Genomic DNA, 20,401 nt, shown 5'->3' with positions numbered 1-20,401 from the left:
ATTGCAAGTCACTATGAAGTTTTTAATGTACAAAATAACTTTCAAGTATAGTTTTAACTTATGCTGTTTTTCAAGATAAACATAGCGGAATCGAAATAAATATTAAAAGAATAAAACAAGTATTTAGTGATGATAAGAAAAATGATAGTAAATAAAGGTTCAACTGTTCAACTGAAATCTGGTTTAATTATATTCTTTTAATCATGCAGAAATTCTAGACAGTAGGGTAAAAAATAATTAAACTTACTTGTCTTATGAACAACTTACTCGGAGTGGCTCTAATCAATTTTCGTATTTAAACCGCTCAAAGCATATGTAAACAAAACATCACTGTTGCCATAATAATTTTACATTATCATGAACATATTAAATTATTAGTCCAAAGAGGCTTTGTCCCTAAAGGACGATTGTTTTCGTTTTGCAATTCTGCGTTGAATGAATATAAATGTCCGTTTCACTTTTCAAAATGTTGCCACCAAATATTAGAGTATATATTATATTTGAAGAAATTAAAACATGAAAAATTCGAGTGGCTCCTAAACACTATACCATCTGGGGGAAAAATCTTTTTATTATAAATTAATTTTAATATAAAAGTTATTTTAACATATGTGCATTTAAGAAAAAAGAGCAGTGAAAATTTCCCAAAATCGCAAGCAGATAAATTTTGGCAGCATAGTTTTGTCAAAAATTGCGCGATTTGGCAACACTGCGTTGCAACTTGATTCGCTGTTTGTAGCTGCGCCAAAGAACTAACTTTTAAAATCGTGTATTTAACAGCTTTTGACACTAACATATTTTCTGAAGCAGGGCAGAATTTGAAAGGTAAATCCTCTTGAAAAACCAACAAAGATGTCTTGTAGAATATAATACAGTATTATCAATTAATTACATAACTGCTTTTCTCTTACTTGAAGCAGAACTTTATTAATCTTGTGAGATATTTAGTCCAAGGCAGTTTAATTATAATATTGTTTTTGAAACTTTTAATATTAGGTATATTTATATTGTAATAGATGAGTAAGAATTAAGGATACAGTGGATATTTAGCTGAGGTATGCTAATCAGCCTAAATGCTACTATTTATCCTGTGATCCGTTCCATTTTATTTCTCGCTTCCTGTTAAATAGTCTTAAAATTTGTTTTAATTAAAAATAAATAAAAGTTGATTGATAGAAGCTTTCCATAATGTGAAACAACCTTTCCATGAATACGTTTCTTCCCATAATGTTATGCAACTGCAACTTTAAAATATTAGATTATGTTAATTAAAATTTGGGTAAAATCCTAGGAGAGCCCTTGGCGACAAACTGGGAAAGTGCAGAATCTCTGCGTGTTTCTCAAAATTGCCAACTTGAAAATGGCAAGTAAAAAAATTGCACAAACTTGGTATCCATGTACACATCGACCTATTTTCATTTAAAAAAACATCCCAATATTGCACAAACTTGGCACTGCACACTCTCTTGACTTTGTCCATGTACACATCGATATGCGCCATATAAATATGTTATATATGGCGCATATTGTATAATATATGTTATCAAATGTGGACTTTAAATAAAATTTTTAAAGTCCACATTAATAACATTGCAACAGCAAAAATTGCAAATATGGTGCAAGTTAGATCATTTTTAAATGCATATATTTATATTAATTGCACTAATTGTATATGTTTATTATATGAATATTTTAAATGTCTGTTTTATCATTCAATATTAATATATTTATGAACATTTCTGTTTTGATTGTTCTGTTCAATGTATCTTTGATTTTAATTTCACTTTTAAATTTTAGCACCATAATTTTATCAAAGTCTTCTGAAATTTAGTCACAATTTCACTCAATCAAATCTAACAGTGTAGTTCACAGATGCAGCATAAAAACTATGTCAAATAACAGTCACTAAGGTGTATGGATTAGGTTTTTCATGCCATCTGTTTTGTTTATTTCATGCTTATGACTGCATAAGAAGACTTACATGAAACAAATGTGTCACAAGCAGTGACACTGAGATGTTGTTTCACATAAAACTGAGAAGTACAGCACTAATTAGCACTGTAATTGTTAAAGAAAGTATCCTAGCTTTTAAAAAGCTTTGTTGCATGTAATGTGAACTTAATTACTTTATCATTTTAAGAATAAGAAGGGTTTGTGTGTTTATTTAATTCATAATGCAAAGCATGCAAGGGGTGGCTGAAAAAGTCATGCTTTCGTGAATAATTTCTAGGGCAATTAGGCTCATATTTACATCACTTAAGGAAAATCATGAAAATGTCACAAAATTCACAAAACACATGCGAAAAAAAATAACCTGCACAGCCAGCTCATTTTTCAGGATTTGAGCCGAGATTTAACTACCACTATTCAGCCCTCTGAATTACTCGTAAGACTAAATATGTAATATGTAATATCATGTAATAAAAAGTTAACTGTGTGTTGTGTGGCAGGATTGCTTTCTCAAGTATCAAGGTAGGAAATACTATTCTTTTCTAAATCTATTCTTTTTTTTTTTTAAGTGTTTGGTCACAGTATTATTCATTACATGTACTTTCCATAATTCATATAGAATACTAATATTTCTACAAGTGTTTTTTTTTTTTTTTTTTTTTTTTTTTTTTTTTTTTTTTTTAAGTGTTTTGCTTGTTGATATTCTCAAAATTGTATCTGATAATTAGTATAGTAATAGGTATAAATACAATAGACGTATATAATCAATCAGGAGTGGCCACAACTGCATATTTACATTATTCTAAAATAGGTGAAGTAGGTTTCAGGCAACAAGAAATGTGGATTCCAAACAATCATTCAGTGACAATGTTAGTTCAATAAGAGCTATGTGCCTGTAATAAATTACTGAATGCATGACTTTTAATACATCCATTTTACATAAACAGTTTTTCAGTATTATTTTTTTTTTAATTTACTAGCGGTACAACACTAATATATGCCCTAATTTCACCAAATGTGGCGATATGTGTTCTACGCTGGTTTTTGGCGCGATTGCGTGTTCTATGGCAACCCTGTTGACGTTGAAAAATCTTTCGCTGGAGCTCGTTGATTCGCCTCTGTGTCTGAGAAGATGGGAGGGAAACATAAAATGGTAGTTGTTGAATTGGAAGTTCGGCAAAAGGAAATATCATTGTGGCTATCCTGTTGAGGGGTAGTGGGTATTTCGAAGTGTGGAAAGAGGGTCTGGGAGGTTATTTTTAATGGCAGTGCATGATAGAAGTAGGGATTTGTGATTTTATTTATTTGTGAACAATAGTATAAATTTTCTGGATAGTGTGTCTGGCTGTCATGTAAATACGATAGTGATCACGTGGCGGCATGTTAAAGGCGGTATGAAATTTATATTTCTGCTATTCGAAAACGCATTAATTCATGGTAAGTGCATTTTATTTTATCCTTGTTCTTATTTTGTAGAATGCTATGTTCATTGGTTCTTTAGTATGAATTTCTGTCGTTATTGTTGTTTTTTTAAATTGTTTGAAATTTATTTTAGTTTATTTTATTGTTTAGTGTCTAGACTGTGCAATTCGTAGATGTTTTTTAAAGTTGAAACAGAACGCTGTGTGCATGGTATTATTTGAAATTTATTGTTGTTACGTTATTTTATTAAAGCGAGGAGTGCGTAGATCGTAGATTCCTTCCTTGCCTAAATTGTGCAATTCGTAGAATTTTTTTTAAGTTTAAACAGGATGCTGTGTACATGGTATTCTTTGAAATTTATTGTTGTTATGTTAATTTATTAAAGCGAGGTCTGCGTAGTTTGTAGATTCGTTCGTTGCCTACATTGTGCAATTCGTAGATTTTTTTTAAGTTAAAACATGTCGCTGTGTACATGGATTCTTGTCAAATATTTTTGGTTAGAAACTTTACGTTTTTGCTATCTAAATTTTTTGTTTCAGATTTTTAGCTAAATTGTGTGTTCAAAACGTAGTTTTTGCATGTGCGAAAACCGCGTTTTTGGAGACATTTTAGGCTAAAAGTTCAAAATGTAGACAAAAAATTTAGATAGTAATATAGCAGCGTGAAGTTTCTCACCAAAAATATTTGGCGACTTGAGGGCGCATATCAGAGTAGTTCCTTACTTGCAAAACAATTTAAAGCATTTTATGTTGAAACAACTGCCTGTCTTTCATAGTATATTTGACAGTACCAATAATCTTCAGGAGTACTGAAATTCTATTCGGTAGCATTGTTAATAAAACTAGAAAATTGTACATTTTATTACTTTTGAAGAGTCATTTGCACTTGGATTCATTACACAAGTAGTGGTTTGCTAATTTTGATGACTTTGGGGATCCATAAAACTATTCTGTCATTTTAGAGAATCAGTAATACTTTTTATTTCAATTTAATCATCTAATTGTGTGTCACACCTGAAATCTTCTCAAATGTTATTGTTGGAAAAGCTTTAACAATATATTATCTGGTTAAAGTTTTAGGACATAAATACTGTTTTTCTCGTTATTTTAGATGACCATAACCAATAATAAAAGCATTAATTAATTATTTTAAATGCATATTTTGGCGGCCTATGAAGTCAAAATATTTTATTGGTTGGAAACCTCATTCTGCTTGCTTAATGCTACGTTAACAGCCGTGTTACCAATTATCATTAACCCCCCTCCCGCCATATTTTCTTCTACGAACTAGCATCTGTCACCGAAAACTTCCTTAATTATATGAAAGTATTTCCATCTATTTTGGAAAAGTTCATAAAATATAACGTGAAAATACGAAAAAATAATTATAAATAAGTGAAGAATAATTTAAATCCGCAAATGCGAACAACAAGGGTGATAATTCAACAAAATGAATGTTAGAGGAATGGCTGCAACCTTCATACAAGCGAATAGGTTGAATCCGCCGGATTACCAGGTTTGAACTATTATCGCCAAAGTTCCCGATGTTTACATTTGCTTGGTTCTTTGCAGAAGTGTTTCGAAATTCTAATTAGATGTAAACAAATTTCATTTAATAATAATTGAATGCCCCGAAAAGCTTCAAACTTCTTTTTTATTTATTTATTTTTTTTTTAAATTAATCTTTGGATTATGGCAACTTGGCAATTTTTTGGCAAAAATTTGGCAACCAACCCTGCTACAGCAACCTGCTAGTTTTGTTTTCACGAAGTAAAGGCATTTTTTTTTTTTTTTTTTTTACTCAACATTTTTTCCAACAATCTGCTAGCCGAATTACGCTTATACTAGAACTTTTATGGAACAAAAATGCTTGGAACTACTCTGATATGCGCCCTCAAGTCGCCAAATTTCTCGCCCTTCACGCTGCCATATTACTATCTAAATTTGTTGTCTACATTTTGAACTTTTAGCCTAAAATGTCTCCAAAAACGCGGTTTTCGCACATGCAAAAACTACGTTTTGAACACACAATTTAGCTAAAAATCTGAAACAAAAAATTTAGATAGCAAAAACGTAAAGTTTCTAACCAAAAATATTTGACAAGAATCCATGTACACAGCGACATGTTTTAACTTAAAAAAAATCTACGAATTGCACAATGTAGGCAACGAACGAATCTACAAACTACGCAGACCTCGCTTTAATAAATTAACATAACAACAATAAATTTCAAAGAATACCATGTACACAGCATCCTGTTTAAACTTAAAAAAAATTCTACGAATTGCACAATTTAGGCAAGGAAGGAATCTACGATCTACGCACTCCTCGCTTTAATAAAATAACATAACAACAATAAATTTCAAATAATACCATGTACACAGAGTTCTGTTTCAACTTTAAAAAACATCTACGAATTGTACAGTCTAGACACTAAACAACAAAATAAACTAAAATAAATTTCAAACAATTTAAAAAAACAACGATAACGACAGTAATTCATACTAAAGTACCAATGAACATAACATTCTACAAAATAAGAACAAGGATAAAATAAAATGCACTTACCATGAATTAATGCGTTTTCGAATAGCAGAAATATAAATTTCATACCGCCTTTAACATGCCGCCACGTAATCACTATCGTATTTACATGACAGCCAGACACACTATCCAGAAAATTTATACTATGGTTCACAAATAAATAAAATCACAAATCCCTACTTCTATTATGCAGTGCCATTAAAAATAATCTCCCAGACCGTCTTTCCACACTTCCAAATACCCACTACCCCTCAACAGGATAGCCACAATCATATTTCCTTTTGCCGAACTTCAATTCAACAACTACCATTTTATCTTTCCCTCCCATCTTCTCAGACACAGAGGCGAACCAACGAGCTCCAGCGAAAGATTTTTCAACGTCAACAGGGTTGCCATAGAACACGAAATCGCGCCAAAAACCATCGCAGAACACATATCGCCACATTTGGTGAAATTAGGGCGTATGTTAGAGTTGTACCAAATGCTTAATCATGACGAAGATTAGGTGCGAAATTGGGAGAAAGTGCAGAATCGCAAACTGCTTGCCGCGTTTTTAAGAATTGCACATACACGGTATCATCCATGTGCGCGTCAACCAACTTTCACTTAAAAAAGCATCCCAGAATTGCACAAAAATGGCATTGCGCACACTCTTGACTTTATCCATGTAGACTACTAAAGTCCTAGCTAGTAACTTTTATCGCTGTTATGTCGTGGAGCAAAAACAATTTTATTTTGCACCTGACTGCCACTGGCTCCGACATAGCAATTTGAATACTCTACATCTAAAATTTGAAACATCATTCCAGAATTTTAAATGTTTATTTAATAGAATTCTATTCATATATTTGCAAGTTATACACTATAAATACAATAAACAAAATTTGAACTTATCTGCGCCAGCGTGAATAAGCCTGGCATAATATTCTGAACTCGACGCAACTTTAGCAGGAAAAATACCGCTAATTCAAACACAAGGTTTCATCCTTTCCAATGCAGCTAATTTTCTAAATATATTTTACTAATATCCGTAGCGGGACAGCGGATTCCATTTCATTCACCCAAAACTCAAATGTTATAACGTAATAGTATCGCAAAAGATGCAAAAAACATCGACTCAAAATCAAAATATTAAAATCTATAGAATATCATCCGCTGTTGCCATTCCAGCACTGCCAAGTTTTTCTTCCTGCAGCTGTTGCCAGACTTATTCTCGTTGTATGTGAGAGGTACAACAATTGCCTTACCAAAATGTCGCCAAACTACCTGTTACTATATTTCAAAGATTAGCCTTTTTTTTTTACTAGTACATAAAAGATCTAACATTGTGGTTCTCAACCTATTTTGCCCTATTCCACCCCTTTCGTCATTGCTAGAAGATCATTCTCATCATGCCCTTCCTTTTCAGTACTTGAAAAATGCATATGTATATTTATTTAGATTTCTTAACTTGCTTTATAAATTAAACAACAAAAAGTACAGAAAATGTTGATGTACAACCAGGATTTGAATAAAAATAGTTTTTTATATTCATAAACCACAGCTCCCAACTGTGGTTTTTCTTCTGGTCTCCTGGTATATTACCAAATCTCCCAGTTTTCAGTTTTTAGCCTTTATTAAGGAACATTTTTCCCAGAAATGAATAAATTTCATTGAATGAATTAAACTTAAATTGTGCTAATTCGATCTTTTCACCTTTAGTGATTTTCAGAATAATTTTTCTTATTAAATTTTATTATACTTGAATTGTATTTTTTATTAATTTTATTAAACATCATCTGATCTGAATTATCTTAATCTAATGGAGATATTTGTAGATGTTTACATCAGGGTTCAAGCTCTGTTTAATCAATTAATATTTACTTCTAATTTAATTTTATTTCGATCTACAGTACATTACCAAGTTTATCCGGATTTAAAGTACTTTGATCAGTAAAAGCTTTCATTCACTACTTGAAAATTTCTCAATTCATACTCTATTTCGATTTTATTTTTGCCATCAGTTCGTACTCTATTTTGATTTGGTGTTTAATGTGTGAGCTACAGTTGAACACTTTTTTATAAAATCTTCATTATTTTTCTGTAGATGACAAAAAAATATTTCAATTCAGAAAAACTGTAAATTTCAACATTACACTGATCGATACATTATGTAAGTATAATCAGACATCAAGCTGGTCTTTACCGTACGGTATCCCTTGGTTTCTGGAAACATCAGAAAGTAGTATTGGTTGTTCGTGAAATCTAAAAACCCCAATGTTGGTAACCGTAATGTTGATAATGTTGGCAAAACTTGCCTTGGAGAATTTTTTTTTTTTTTTTAATCGTTAAGAAGTCGTTTTTCTGCGAATATCACCAAATGTGTTCTGATAAATTGAGATTTTGGCTATTTTTTGTAATAGTATTACTTCAGTATGGACCGGGATTTTTTTATACTTACCATTCTTTTCAATTGATGTGTTCAGTTGCACGTGCATTAGTGTTGTATTTTGATGTGGGTACCATCATTTGAATATGTCTGAGGTAAGTAAGAGGATGAATGTTGATGGTTTGGGTTCTATTATGTGTATTTATCCACCATTAACAGCAGATAGCCGAAACAACCAAAAATTTAATTGAATTGCTTACATGGAAGATGGAGAAGATGGTGGTGGGAAGCTTGAAAGTATGCTCATGATAAAAAGGTATGTTAAAAAATTGACGTTTCATTTATTTATTCGTCTCCGTATGTTAATTTTTGTTAAAAGATTTGTTGTTTAATGTTAGGAAATATGCATTTTCGGTTATTTGTTCATCTCTGTGAGTTAACGCAGCGGCAAATTTTTTCTGGTCAACATGATAGTTTTAACTTTAAGTGAAAATAGGTCGATGTGTTCATGGACAAAGTTAAGGCAGTGTGAAATGCCTGGTTTGTGCAATTCTCTGATTTTTTTTTTTTTTTTTTTTTTTTTCCAAAGTTAAAATAGGTTGATGTGTACATGGACACCGAGTTTGTGTAAGTCTTTGACTTCTTGTTTTGGTTTTGTGTAGTGGGGGGAAAGATCGGCACCATCTTGAAATTGGTGTAGATCTGTGGTGATGGCGATAAGGAGCGCGCCTTGCGCCCTCCGATAAGTGTGGCAACCCTAGAGGAGAAGTTTCTTACGAGTAGCGAGCAGAGCGAAAGAGGCAGGCTGTCGGGCAGTGTGCGCGAAGTTCCTAAATAAAGCTTAATTTTTATTGTGCACTATGTCTTGTTAATATTTATATTAATGCAGTAAGAACATAATCTGTGATATGGAATTCAAGGATTGGTGGTAAAACATAACAGGAAATCACCATAGATCCTTCCTGACGAAGATCTTGGCGTCAAAAAAGAAATGATTCGCCAAGGGGTACTGTAGAGTAAATTTTAACCCAGAGCCATTTAAAAATTTAGCCATTTGAGCATGTTGCATATTTTTTTGTTAGTAGCATTTCAAGGGTGTTCCCCAAGACATGACTTTCCTAGTAACTTTCTGTATCTCCACTTGTAAGTTCAAGTGTTTTTCTAAAAATTGTTAATGGCTTTGTCGAGACTCTGCTGCTGTTGGTACAGGACTGGAATTTCATCTTCCAACTCACTTTCATTTTCACTGATTCCTTTGTTTTCCCTGATAACTTGGATGATCTCTGCATCACTCTTTTCACAGCCTGATATTTTTTTGGCAGGTCTCATCATGCATTTCTTCATCGCCACCCTTGTCTTCTGGCACATCTCGAGAGTTTCCAGGAATTTGCTTTGGATGAAAGCTGACTTTTTTAAAGCAATTTGAAATCAATTGGGAGTTACTTCATCCCATGCATTTAAAATAACATGCATAGCATCTAAAAGAGAAATCGACTTAACAGCTTCTCTAGAAGAACAAACTGTGTCAGCCATATCAATTTCATGGTACTTTTCTGTTATCAGGACCAGATTGAGAGATGTATGTATGAATGTGTTCATGTATGTATATATGTATGTATTTGTCTATACACACATACACATGTATGTATATATATGTATGTGTGTATACACATATTGTGCATACATACATAAATCTGGATTGGATAACAGAAGAGTACCAATTTCATTAATAACATTTTAAACCACTTCCTTCCTGTAATGGGTCTTCAATGCTTATATAACATCCTGATCAGAATGAAAATTGTAATAGGAGGAAGGAAAACTAATTTTATATTCTTCAGTGAGAGATCATATGGATGGGCAGTGCAGTTATCTGACAAGTGTACCACTTTTTCTTACTGAAGTTCTTTTTCCCACTTCATAAGTAAATCTCTAAAAATCCTTCTTGTCATCCAAGCATTTTTATTGCTATAATAGGCACCCTTCGGACAACGAGATTTTCTACTTGCACCGATGACTAATGGAGTCTTAATTTTTCTGTCTGTATTACACGTTAATAACATAGTAACACATTGTTTCATATCTCGCTGATGACTCACTTTTTAATATTAAAATGTGCTAAGGTAGGGCTTAAAAAATATATTTCTATTTCAGGCAAAAAAAAATTTGCTGATTTGTTGGCACTGTTCCTATTTCCAAGTAAAATAACATCCAAAACATAAAAAATTTATAAACTCAATAAACTGCATTTTAAATCAAAATAAAACAAGGAAATAACATGAAAATAGAAATACATGATGTCTAATATGTACAGTAACAAAAAGGAAATATCGACTTACTTATTTAGAAATTTCTGTGTCTAGTAGCGCATAAAATTCCTTAACATCCCAAAGAATCTGTATACTGCCGTCGCCATATAAATTCACAAAAGTGAAAATAAAAAATATCCTCTGTACTGCCGGAGGCTTTCAGATATTAATTAAGGCTAATTGAGTGTATGAGATAGGATTCAGTTTCCCTCATTCCTTCCTTAGCAGGTAGACTTAGCTTTGCTATAATTAAAATGAAAAACCAGATATTGTTTAGCTTTTTAATTCATTTAATTCTTTAAAAAAGTACTTTTCTTTCTGTATATTTTCAGCATTAAACAGTGATTTTTGTTGCTCTGATTTTTTTTTTCTCTCTGAGGAATCCTTTTTTTTTTTTTTTTTAATTTGATAGAATGGCTGATTTAACAGAAATTTTGGATTTTTGGCCTGGAATTGAGTTTAATGAAGATTGGACAAGTGAAGATGATCCTCATGACAACAACGATGAAGAAGTTCCTCCAAATAGGTATGTTTTAGCTGAGCCAGGAAGATTTCTAGTACATCTTATACATATATGTATTAGCGGGCTGCAGCCAAAGCAAAATTTCTAAGTTCTATGTTCAGCTGAAGAAAAGTGTATAAAAACATTTCAATGTGATAAAAATTACAGTCAAAAGTCGTTAATTCGCACACCCATAATCCAGAATGATCTATAATCCGGACCTCAAAGCTTCAAACTTTCTGCGCATGCGTCGGGTTGACGTAAGGCCTTTACGGCTGAGAATATGCTTGTGCGCGTGCGCAAAATACGTTTACGAGTGCACGTTTAATGTATAACGGACGGTATAAGCTAAGCTAAAATTATTTAATTATCTATTTCAGTTAATGTTGCAGATTGCGTTGTTCCTCAATCTTCGAATTGGATCCGGCTTATTATTTTTTGCAGACTGTTAGAGCAAATTTATAAAAGTAAGCTTGAACTTTCGATTATGTCAAATAGAATTTCTGATATATATTTATTAATATGTAAATGATCTACAAAGCGAAAGTATGTTTCGAAGTTCATTAAACAAAAAGTGGAATTGCTACAAAAACTGGATAAAGGCATATCCTTTGTTTATCTAAACTTTAATGTTTGTTTATCTAAACTTTGTTTATCTTTAACGCTGCGGCGCCACGCAATGAATTGGAAGTTGATCTGTCAGCACTATCCTTATCTTCAGGGCAGATGTTTTTATTTTATTTGGCTTATAATTCCTTATTAAATGTAGTATTTCATCTCGATGTACTCCATCTTTGATATGATTTAAATCAAATTCCTCGTCATTATAATTCGCTTCCGACAGCGAAGAAAGTGACAGAGGTTATTGAAAACAAAAAAATTTCAATTGATAAATTTGTCGGTATTCTCGACACAGCAATTATAGGACTTGAACAGCGGAACTTTGTAACTGAACAAGAAATTATGTCTGTTTAAAGAATTAAAGAGAATGTATTATCACATAAAAAATGAAGCAACTTAAACAACTTACATTGAAAGAAATGTTTAATGAAGTAAACAAATAAATATTAAGCTTTTTTTTTTTTTTTTTTTTTTTTTTGTAAATTTTGATACCTTTTAGATCATAATTGTTCTTTATTTCATAAATTACGGTTTCATATTTTTAATTTTATAATTTCTGCATGCCATCTTACCAGATTTAAACTGATGATCTATATTCCGGAAAAATCGATAATCTGGAATCGCCAAAGTCCCGACGAGTCCGGATTAACGACTTTTGACTGTATTTCAGTCTCTCCAAGCAACAACCAAATGGTAAATATTTTTTGGGGGGCCAAAACTTTTGACACTTTAAGTTAATACATAGTATATACGTATGACATCATGATTTAAATTTAATGTAATGTAACAACTTTTTCTCAATATCAAAATAATTAATGTGGCAATAACATATCATGTCAATTATCCTAACCCAGAACAAAAAAGTTGCTTAGCAGCTGCTATTTATTTTAAATGTTGATATTAACGAAACATTTTTGACATGCTGTTATGTCACATGCAATATTCTGCTTTCTTCAATGTCAGAATTAATTCTTCAATGCCTTATATAATAATAATGTGTTTAATGTTTGGCATAAAACTTTAAAATCTGTTTTATTTCGAAAAGTATGGCCACTGCTCGCTTTCAAATCATTAAAATCATAGAGTTTGTTAATAAAAAATTTGCATCTCCAGCATGCGAGATTGTTAGCATTTGGAAAAATGAAAGTGAAAATTAGCATTTTCAGAGTTTTTAATTAATATCTTGGCTATTAAAGTCGTACGAAGATGAGAATGGTCAAAATGGCTTCTCACGAATTTTTGGAATCCAACAGTACTTTTTACAAAATTCAACTCCCTGTCATTCTGGAGGAGATAATGTTATAAGCAAATAAAAATAGACATATTTTAATAATATGGATAAGATAAAAAAGTATGTAATTCAAAATTATAATTTAAATTATCAGTAACCCCTTAATTCCTCATTTTTAATTTGGGCATTTCGTCTCTATATTCCAAAAATAGTAATAATTATTTCTGGACTGCATTATTTATAGATCAGTCCATAACGTATGACTCGCATAAAGCTGATGATGTTGCTTATTCAGAACTTATTGCGTATTTTCCCTCTGTATTCCAAAAACAGTGACAATTATTTCTGGACTGCATAATGGTTCATGGATTAATTTCTGGACATGAGACTTTTAGATCCGATTTGATAAACTTGAGAGCTGAGAAGAGTCTTTCCACACTAACTTGAGTAGGAAGAAGACTGTTACTGTTAGGACTACTTCTTTTAACTTTTCAGGATAGATTTTTATAAGTTCCAAAAGAGGTGTCTTGCAAGCGCAGTCATATTTCTCTATTTCTTGAAAGGCCTTGTAGAAATCTTGTTTTTTCATTTTTATATTTAAAGGCTCTTGGTTCTTTATTTTCATTCGCTTTGCCTTAGCCTTTTCAATATTATCCAAAAGTATTTCTCAAAATCTAATTAATCAATGCAATAAATAAGTATCTATATAAACAAATCATATGTGAACAAAATAACTAGAAAAATCTAAGTTACAAAGTTATGGTCTCTCATTCTGTGCATTGTGGAAAAGAACTGTAACACCCCGAAATAGGTACTAGTAGCCCCAGCACTCGTCAACCTGTCGAGAACTGTTGTCCCAGTGAGATTTGCCTATGTAACTGATAAGGCAAGAGTTGTTAGGAAAGATGAAGTGGTTGTAGAATGTACTCCAGTGATCAGCATTAAATGGAACAGTAACTCTCCAGAATCCGCATCTTCAGAGAACATGACATTGGAGTTACTGTAGAATGTAAAATTAAGCGATGAACAGAGGAGTACTGCCGACCATGTCATTCAAGAATTTCAAGATATCTTCTGATGTGGGTCGAACCAATTTGACACAGCATAGAATTGATATCAGGGATCATCCACAAATCAAGCAACATCCAAGACGTCTACCAATTGCTGAATAGGAAGAGGTAAGAGCACTTTTAAAGGACATGCAAGAAAGCGAATTCATTGAGCCTTCAGTAAGTGCATGAGCATCTCCCATCGTCCTCATCAGAAAGAAAGATGGTTCAACCAGATTTTGTGTTGACTATCTCCAGTTAAACGAAGTTGCGAAGAAATACAGCTGCCTTCTTCCTAGAATTGATGATATTCTTGGACACCGCTTGGATTATGTAATGCGTTAGCGACATTCAAATGCCTCATGGAGACTGTGCTGAGAGGTCTTTCATGTGATGCTTGTCTGATATACCTGGATGATCATCATCGTCGGGAAGAGTTTTCAAGAACATTTAGAAAATCTTAGAAAGGTATTTCAGAAAGTGAAGGAAGCCTGTCTAAAGTTGAGTCCCGCCAAATGCAAATTATTCAAACTAGAAATGACTTACTTTGGACGTGTCATCTCTGCCGAAAGTGTGAGTACGGATCCAGAAAATGTTTCAGCAGTTGAAGGTTAGAGACACCCCGAAAATGTGCATCAGCTGAGAAGTTTCCTGGGTCTTTGCATCTACTATAGGAGATTTGTGAAGGACTATTCGTATATCGCAAGACCGCTTCACAAGCTGACAGACAGCAAGCAAAAGTTTCCGGGGACAAAAAAATGTGAGGATACATTTAACAACCTGAAGGAGGTTCTAACATCTGTTCCAATCCTAACACATATTCTCAGCTCAACAAACCATTTATTCGCAACACAAATGCAAGCAATGAAAGTATCGGTACTGTTTTGTCCCAAGAAATTAACAGCCGAAAACATTTTGGGACCTAATAGAGCAAGTAGTTATCTAAACAGGAGAATAATTACTGTGTGACCAGGAAAGAGTTGCTTGCCATAGTTAAGGCCATAAGACATTTCCATTATTGTCTCTGCAGCAGAAAATTCCTGCTCCACATGGGATCATGCATCATTGGCCTGGCTTTTAAATTTCATTAATTTTTTTTTTTTAAATACTAGTAACTGAATACCAAACAGCATGGTAAGTCCAAGTCTTCCAGATCATCACATTCATCCTCTTGGTTTACAGTCTGTTTATCTAAGGATATAATTTCAGCTTCTTTGAACCTTGCTATTATTGACAATGTTTTTACCGATTTCCACGCACTTCCTACCCACTTTGCAACTTCTTCATAAGATGCTCTACACATTTTATCGCTTTTGGTATACGTATGCAATCCTTCACTCATCCAACACTCCCACCGCTTTCGGACTTCAGCTTTGAAGGATTTATTACCTGATAAATCTAACTGTTGTAAGATTTTTGTCAAACCATCAGGAATTATTGCTTCAGTCGTAGACAATTTTTGACATCTGGTTTTCACTGACTCAAGTAAATGAGCACCCATGGAATCCATTATCAATAACCCTTTTGGTTGGAAAAAAGATCCCATACGACACTGCCAAACTTTTTGTAGCCGCTCATGCATGATTGTTTCGAACATTCAGCCGTTCTCGTTTGCACAAATAATTACGTCATTAGGAAAATCTCTCTTCGGAATAGTCTTTTGTTTAAAAATGATCATCGGCTTTAGCTTGTCACCGTTTGTGGCACATTCTAACACACATGTAAATGACGTTATTTCATGCCCCGTCGTAAGCACAGATACGGTTTTTGCACCAGTTTCATCAACACTTCTGTTTGCAGGAGAGTTGAAAGCTAACGGCGTTTCATCCATCTGTGACCGAAGAAGTTTTTTTTTGTCAATAATATCTGTCACATATTTTTAGAAAAGATGCCTTTTTATCCTGCCAGTCCATTGGTAATTGTTGCCCGACTGTTGTTCTAGTAGGCACAGAAATATTTTTTCTTTTCATAAATCTGCTACACCTCCTTTGAAATCATTATATTCATTCGTTTTGCTATAAATTTTGCTTGTAAGCGAATTTTTACAGCTTTTACATTCCCTTTCCTCGTTGCTCCTTTTTCCAGTTTTCAAGGTCGTCCTCTAGATTCGGCCACTTTACAGTATCACTTCTTACGCTCGTTTCTGTTGTGGCATATTTTAAAGTTCTTTTTCAGTCTTCCAACGTCGAATACAACTCTCGTCAACTTCAAACTCTCGAGCTGTTGCTCGATTTCCAATTTGCTCAGCACGTGAAATTACATTAAGCTTAAAACCAGCAGTATAGCTTCTGTGCCGTTTAGGTGACATTTTCACAAATTTTCCACTCTCTTCTTACTTAAAAACTATCCAACAAGTACTTGTACCCAAACTGATGGGATCTGTATCTGGCAGAATGCCAAGAAAAATTGATTCATGCTGAAGGGGAAATATGTCAGAGTTCATTATTGCAAGGCCAGGTGGAGTTGTATCCACCTTTGAAAAAAATTGCAGAAAAGGCAGGGGTGGGGAGAGGATGGGTACTGGAAGATTCATCGAATGGCAGAGGAGAGAGACTATTCAAACTGATGAGATGGTTGATTTGAAAGGGGGAAGAATGTTATTTTTCTGAGATCTTATTTAGGGTGAATAAGGCATGTAGATCCGTTCAAGGGAAAGAAGGTAAACAAAATAACGTTCGCAAAAATCAACTGAGTGGTCTTTTGTGTGGGAACAGCACCAGTCTATGCACAATGACAAGGCCATCCAAACTATGTACAATGACCATCATAGGAAATATTTTATATTTAGTACACCTAAACGCCGCATGGGTAGAAATGCCGCACACGCTGAAAATTTAAGTTTTAAACACGTAAACGCTGCAGCGTTTCTTCCGGAAATTACGGTACTTAAAAATAAAATATCGAAAAAATACTGAATGATGTAGGAAGGAAATCTAAGATTTTCTTATTTATGCTCAGACTTTTTGATGATGTGAGATTTGAATGAGCTTCAGAGAATGATATAACATTAAGCATAACCATAAATTGCTTTAAAAAGCAAGATTTGTATTGCGGCTGAATGCAATCATATCTATCCAGGATTTTGGAGAAGGTGCTGATGAAGTGTAAAATAAAATTTCACACACCTACCAGTTGCCTAGTTACATCTCTTGAGGTTGCTTTTTGTATAAATATTTGTTAGTGTTATAATATTTATGCTGCTGCAGAGTTTTATTAAGACTGCAAGGGTTTGTTTTTGATGTAGATGTCAGTGTATGGGTAGGGAAGTTAGAGAAGCTTTCTATACCAGAAACATATTGTAGATGACTGTGAGATTTGAAAATGCTGAGAAATACACCATAGTGGATAAAATTAATGTCAACACAAAATGTGAAAATTTTTTCCATTTCTGGAATTTTTGTATCTAAACACAGGACCTGTTTAGCAGATAAAGCAATAGACGCTTTATGTAAAAATTGTCAGCAACTGAAAAACATAACTTGTTATATATTTGTAATATAACTACTGATTGAATAAATGTAAAATATAATAATATTTTCTGTTTCTGTATTCTACGATTTTTTGTGCACTTCACCCTTTCCTATTATTTTTAAGCATATTTCTCTGTAAATGTTAGGAATGTCTTAAGCAGAGTTTGTCCAAAAATTTGGATGCTTGCCTTATGCTATGGCGTATTTTTATCCATACAGCTTGACAAGTGTTATTATCGCATGAAGAATAAGATTAATTTATCTTTCACCTGATCTCACTGTTACTCAGTTTTTAAAGGGCTGCAAGAAAGTAAAGCATAAAATCTTTGTTTTAAATTTATTTAACCTGCTATCATTTAAAAAGTTATCAACATTTGAAGCATTGCTGTTATATTATTACTGTTACTATGTTTCTAGTGCTATGTATTATTACATACATCAGTGCAGACTTGTTTAGTTTTTAACTGAAGCAATTTGTTAAAAGCATGAGATTCTTGAGAAATAAATTACTAATTCAGGGTTTTCTAAATCTTGAGAAGGCAAAAGTTTTGAGAAAACACAATTGTATATAAAGCAATTTGCCTTTTAATTTGAATTATTTAACATTCTAGAAATAGAGTTGATGAGAATTTGATCTTATTTAAAAATGTAACTGGTATTTAAACTTAAATGCCTAATAATTTATTCTTCACAGCCTTGTCAAAATCATGATTAATTATATAGAAGAATATCTGCTTAAATGGATATAAAATATGGCAATTTATTATGCATAAATGGGAGTTGTAAAGTTAGTTTATTGTAGTACTTGCTTGAATTTTTTGATTTCATACATTACGTGAAAAATTGTTAAGTGGACGAAATCTTTACATTTTGCTGTTTGAACACTGCTATTAGATTTTAATATATGACTTTATAATAAATCCAGATTTTTCTAATAGCCATTATAAATGTGTTTAACATGTTTCTATAGAATCAAAAGAACAGAATTTGGGATATTTATTTTCTTGTGGAAAACATATGATGTCTTGAAATATGTTTGATTGCGGGAATAATTCAGAATTTTGTGTAATGTAATTTGACTTAAGCTAGAACTGAAACACATTAACCACTTGCGCTAAAAAGACATGCCACGCATGTCGAGATGCTTTTGTCTCAAACCGCATGCGACATGAACACCACATCGATAGGCATTTATCGCAAAAGTGAAAATAACGTGGTGCACATGTCGCCTAACAACGAGATTGTTTATTTCTCGAGTTACAGCTCTGGATTGCACTCGCAGATGCAAAGCGGCGTAAATGAGACACTTTACCGCTTGTTATATTGTAGTGCATGTCACCGCAACTGTGGAGTTTCGTCGTAGCGCAAATGGTTAAATTGAAGTAAAGTGATAGGATCTTGAATATATTTAGATAGGATCTTGAATATATATTTAGATGTTGCCATGATTACTGGAGAAGCTAGAGGAGACAATAAGTTGCTTTGAGAGATCTGTTTTAAAGTAACAGAGTCTAATTTATCTTTGATATATGACTTAATTTAGGGTATAAAGACTGATAATACAGAAGAAAAGGAAATACACCTGTAAATTAATCATTTTAATAAGTGTTATAATAACGCACAACTAACAAGGTGAAGCTGCAGCATAGTTAATACCGGACTGCTGTATTTTAAGTGTTTCCTTTTAAATCTCATATTTTTAAATTAAACATTTCCATTCAAAAACCATTTATAAGTGGATTACTTATTCCGCATTACATGATGCATTGCTTAATACTATGCATTTCTGTGATGCATTACTTGATAATCAAATTTTAGTACTTTGTTACAGCGGCTTCGATCATGTTTAGTGATTTTAGATTTGTGCCGAGATTTCAACTATAATTTCTCCATGCTCATGAAATGTGAATGTAAAAATAAACAACAGATTATATATTACAAAAATACTCATAAGCATGTTTTTTAAAAATCTTTGTTATTATTATTTTCTCTCATGTAATTATTCCAGTAAACTGCAGCTCCTGTTCAGCTGTTCAACTGCAGCACTTATTGAGCTGTCACCCATATTAAGTTGTTTGTTATACAGTTTCATGGACATCAGCTCCTCTGCCCAAGAATTCCTAAATCTAATAGCAGTGACAAATAATATTCTGGAACTACTGAACAAATTTTCAATGTGGAGGCCCTTCTTCTTTTTGCAATTTTTAACATTGCATCTCCAAATGGTTTCATCGTTAACATAAAATTTCATGTTGTGGCCATTTTTGCATACTCGTTTATCAGGTAAAAAACCTCTTTCTTGAAAAATGATATGGCATCTTCCTCATTACTTGGTAAATTAAAGAATGTTAATGTGATATTCACAAAAAAAAAAAAAAAAAAAAAAAATGCAATGGATGTATTTTAAAATAAACAGTGTGAATTCAAAAACCTCATCAGAAAGGAATAATGTAAGAACAGGCTGCAAGAGCAAAAATGCAGCATGGTGCATTTTTGCTCTTGCAGCTAATAATATACGATTACGTGGCGAGGTATAAAAACATGCACCCAAAGCTGATATATGATCGTTTTGTGAAGTGTCAGAACTCGTAGCCAGATTCTGGCAAGAAATCTTAGTTGATTGGCGATTCAATCTCGGGGGTCGCTATATCGAAGAAGTACCCAAATTTCTTTAGTTTAGTATATGACTTTGAACTTCAAAGTGAGACACTAAGCAAAAATATTATAAAGGGCGGATGAATTTTGCCTAGAATCTTACATTTATTTTTTTGCAGTGTCATTTTTCCAATTTAATGCACTTGCCTTGTTTATTAAAATGCTTGTCATTGTAGATACTACTTCCTACTGTACCATCAATATTTGTGTCTTAAATCAATGATTAAAGTGAAGTAGTGACTTACTTTTGATATACTAAATTGACTTCTATGCTAATTTTA

General features: G+C 32.8%; 1 protein-coding gene and 1 long non-coding RNA gene across 20 annotated transcripts in view; one reads left to right on the top strand and one right to left on the bottom strand.

Moving 5' to 3' along the window:
- The window catches only part of LOC146996617 (uncharacterized), a 48,704-nt gene extending 42,435 nt beyond the window's left edge, over positions 1 to 6,269 (bottom strand). For 2 of the 9 annotated variants that reach the window (XR_015042337.1, XR_015042338.1), the window contains exon 1: positions 248 to 453. This is a non-coding gene — a long non-coding RNA (uncharacterized LOC146996617). Of the gene's footprint in view, positions 1 to 247; positions 456 to 5,939 lie in introns of those variants that run through there. The other 7 variants (XR_015042343.1, XR_015042341.1, XR_015042336.1 and 4 more) reach the window with 7 other exon arrangements.
- LOC146996616 (inositol polyphosphate-5-phosphatase A-like) overlaps positions 1 to 20,401 on the top strand; it is a 206,280-nt gene that overhangs the window by 92,208 nt on the left and 93,671 nt on the right. For 3 of the 11 annotated variants that reach the window (XM_085821284.1, XM_085821294.1, XM_085821283.1), the window contains exons 1-2: positions 8,445 to 8,599; positions 11,005 to 11,118. In XM_085821284.1, the coding sequence (XP_085677410.1) occupies positions 8,544 to 8,599; positions 11,005 to 11,118 (170 nt within the window). In that variant the 5' untranslated portion in view covers positions 8,445 to 8,543. The other 8 variants (XM_085821293.1, XM_085821289.1, XM_085821287.1 and 5 more) reach the window with 7 other exon arrangements.

The sequence above is a fragment of the Stegodyphus dumicola genome, chromosome 7, assembly GCF_044657685.1.
Source record: "Stegodyphus dumicola isolate Sdum_Otavi_A_Nest chromosome 7, ASM4465768v1".
In the NCBI taxonomy this organism is placed as follows: domain Eukaryota; kingdom Metazoa; phylum Arthropoda; class Arachnida; order Araneae; family Eresidae; genus Stegodyphus; species Stegodyphus dumicola.
Note: the sequence above shows the minus strand (reverse complement) of the source record. Positions and strands in the feature narration are given on the sequence as shown.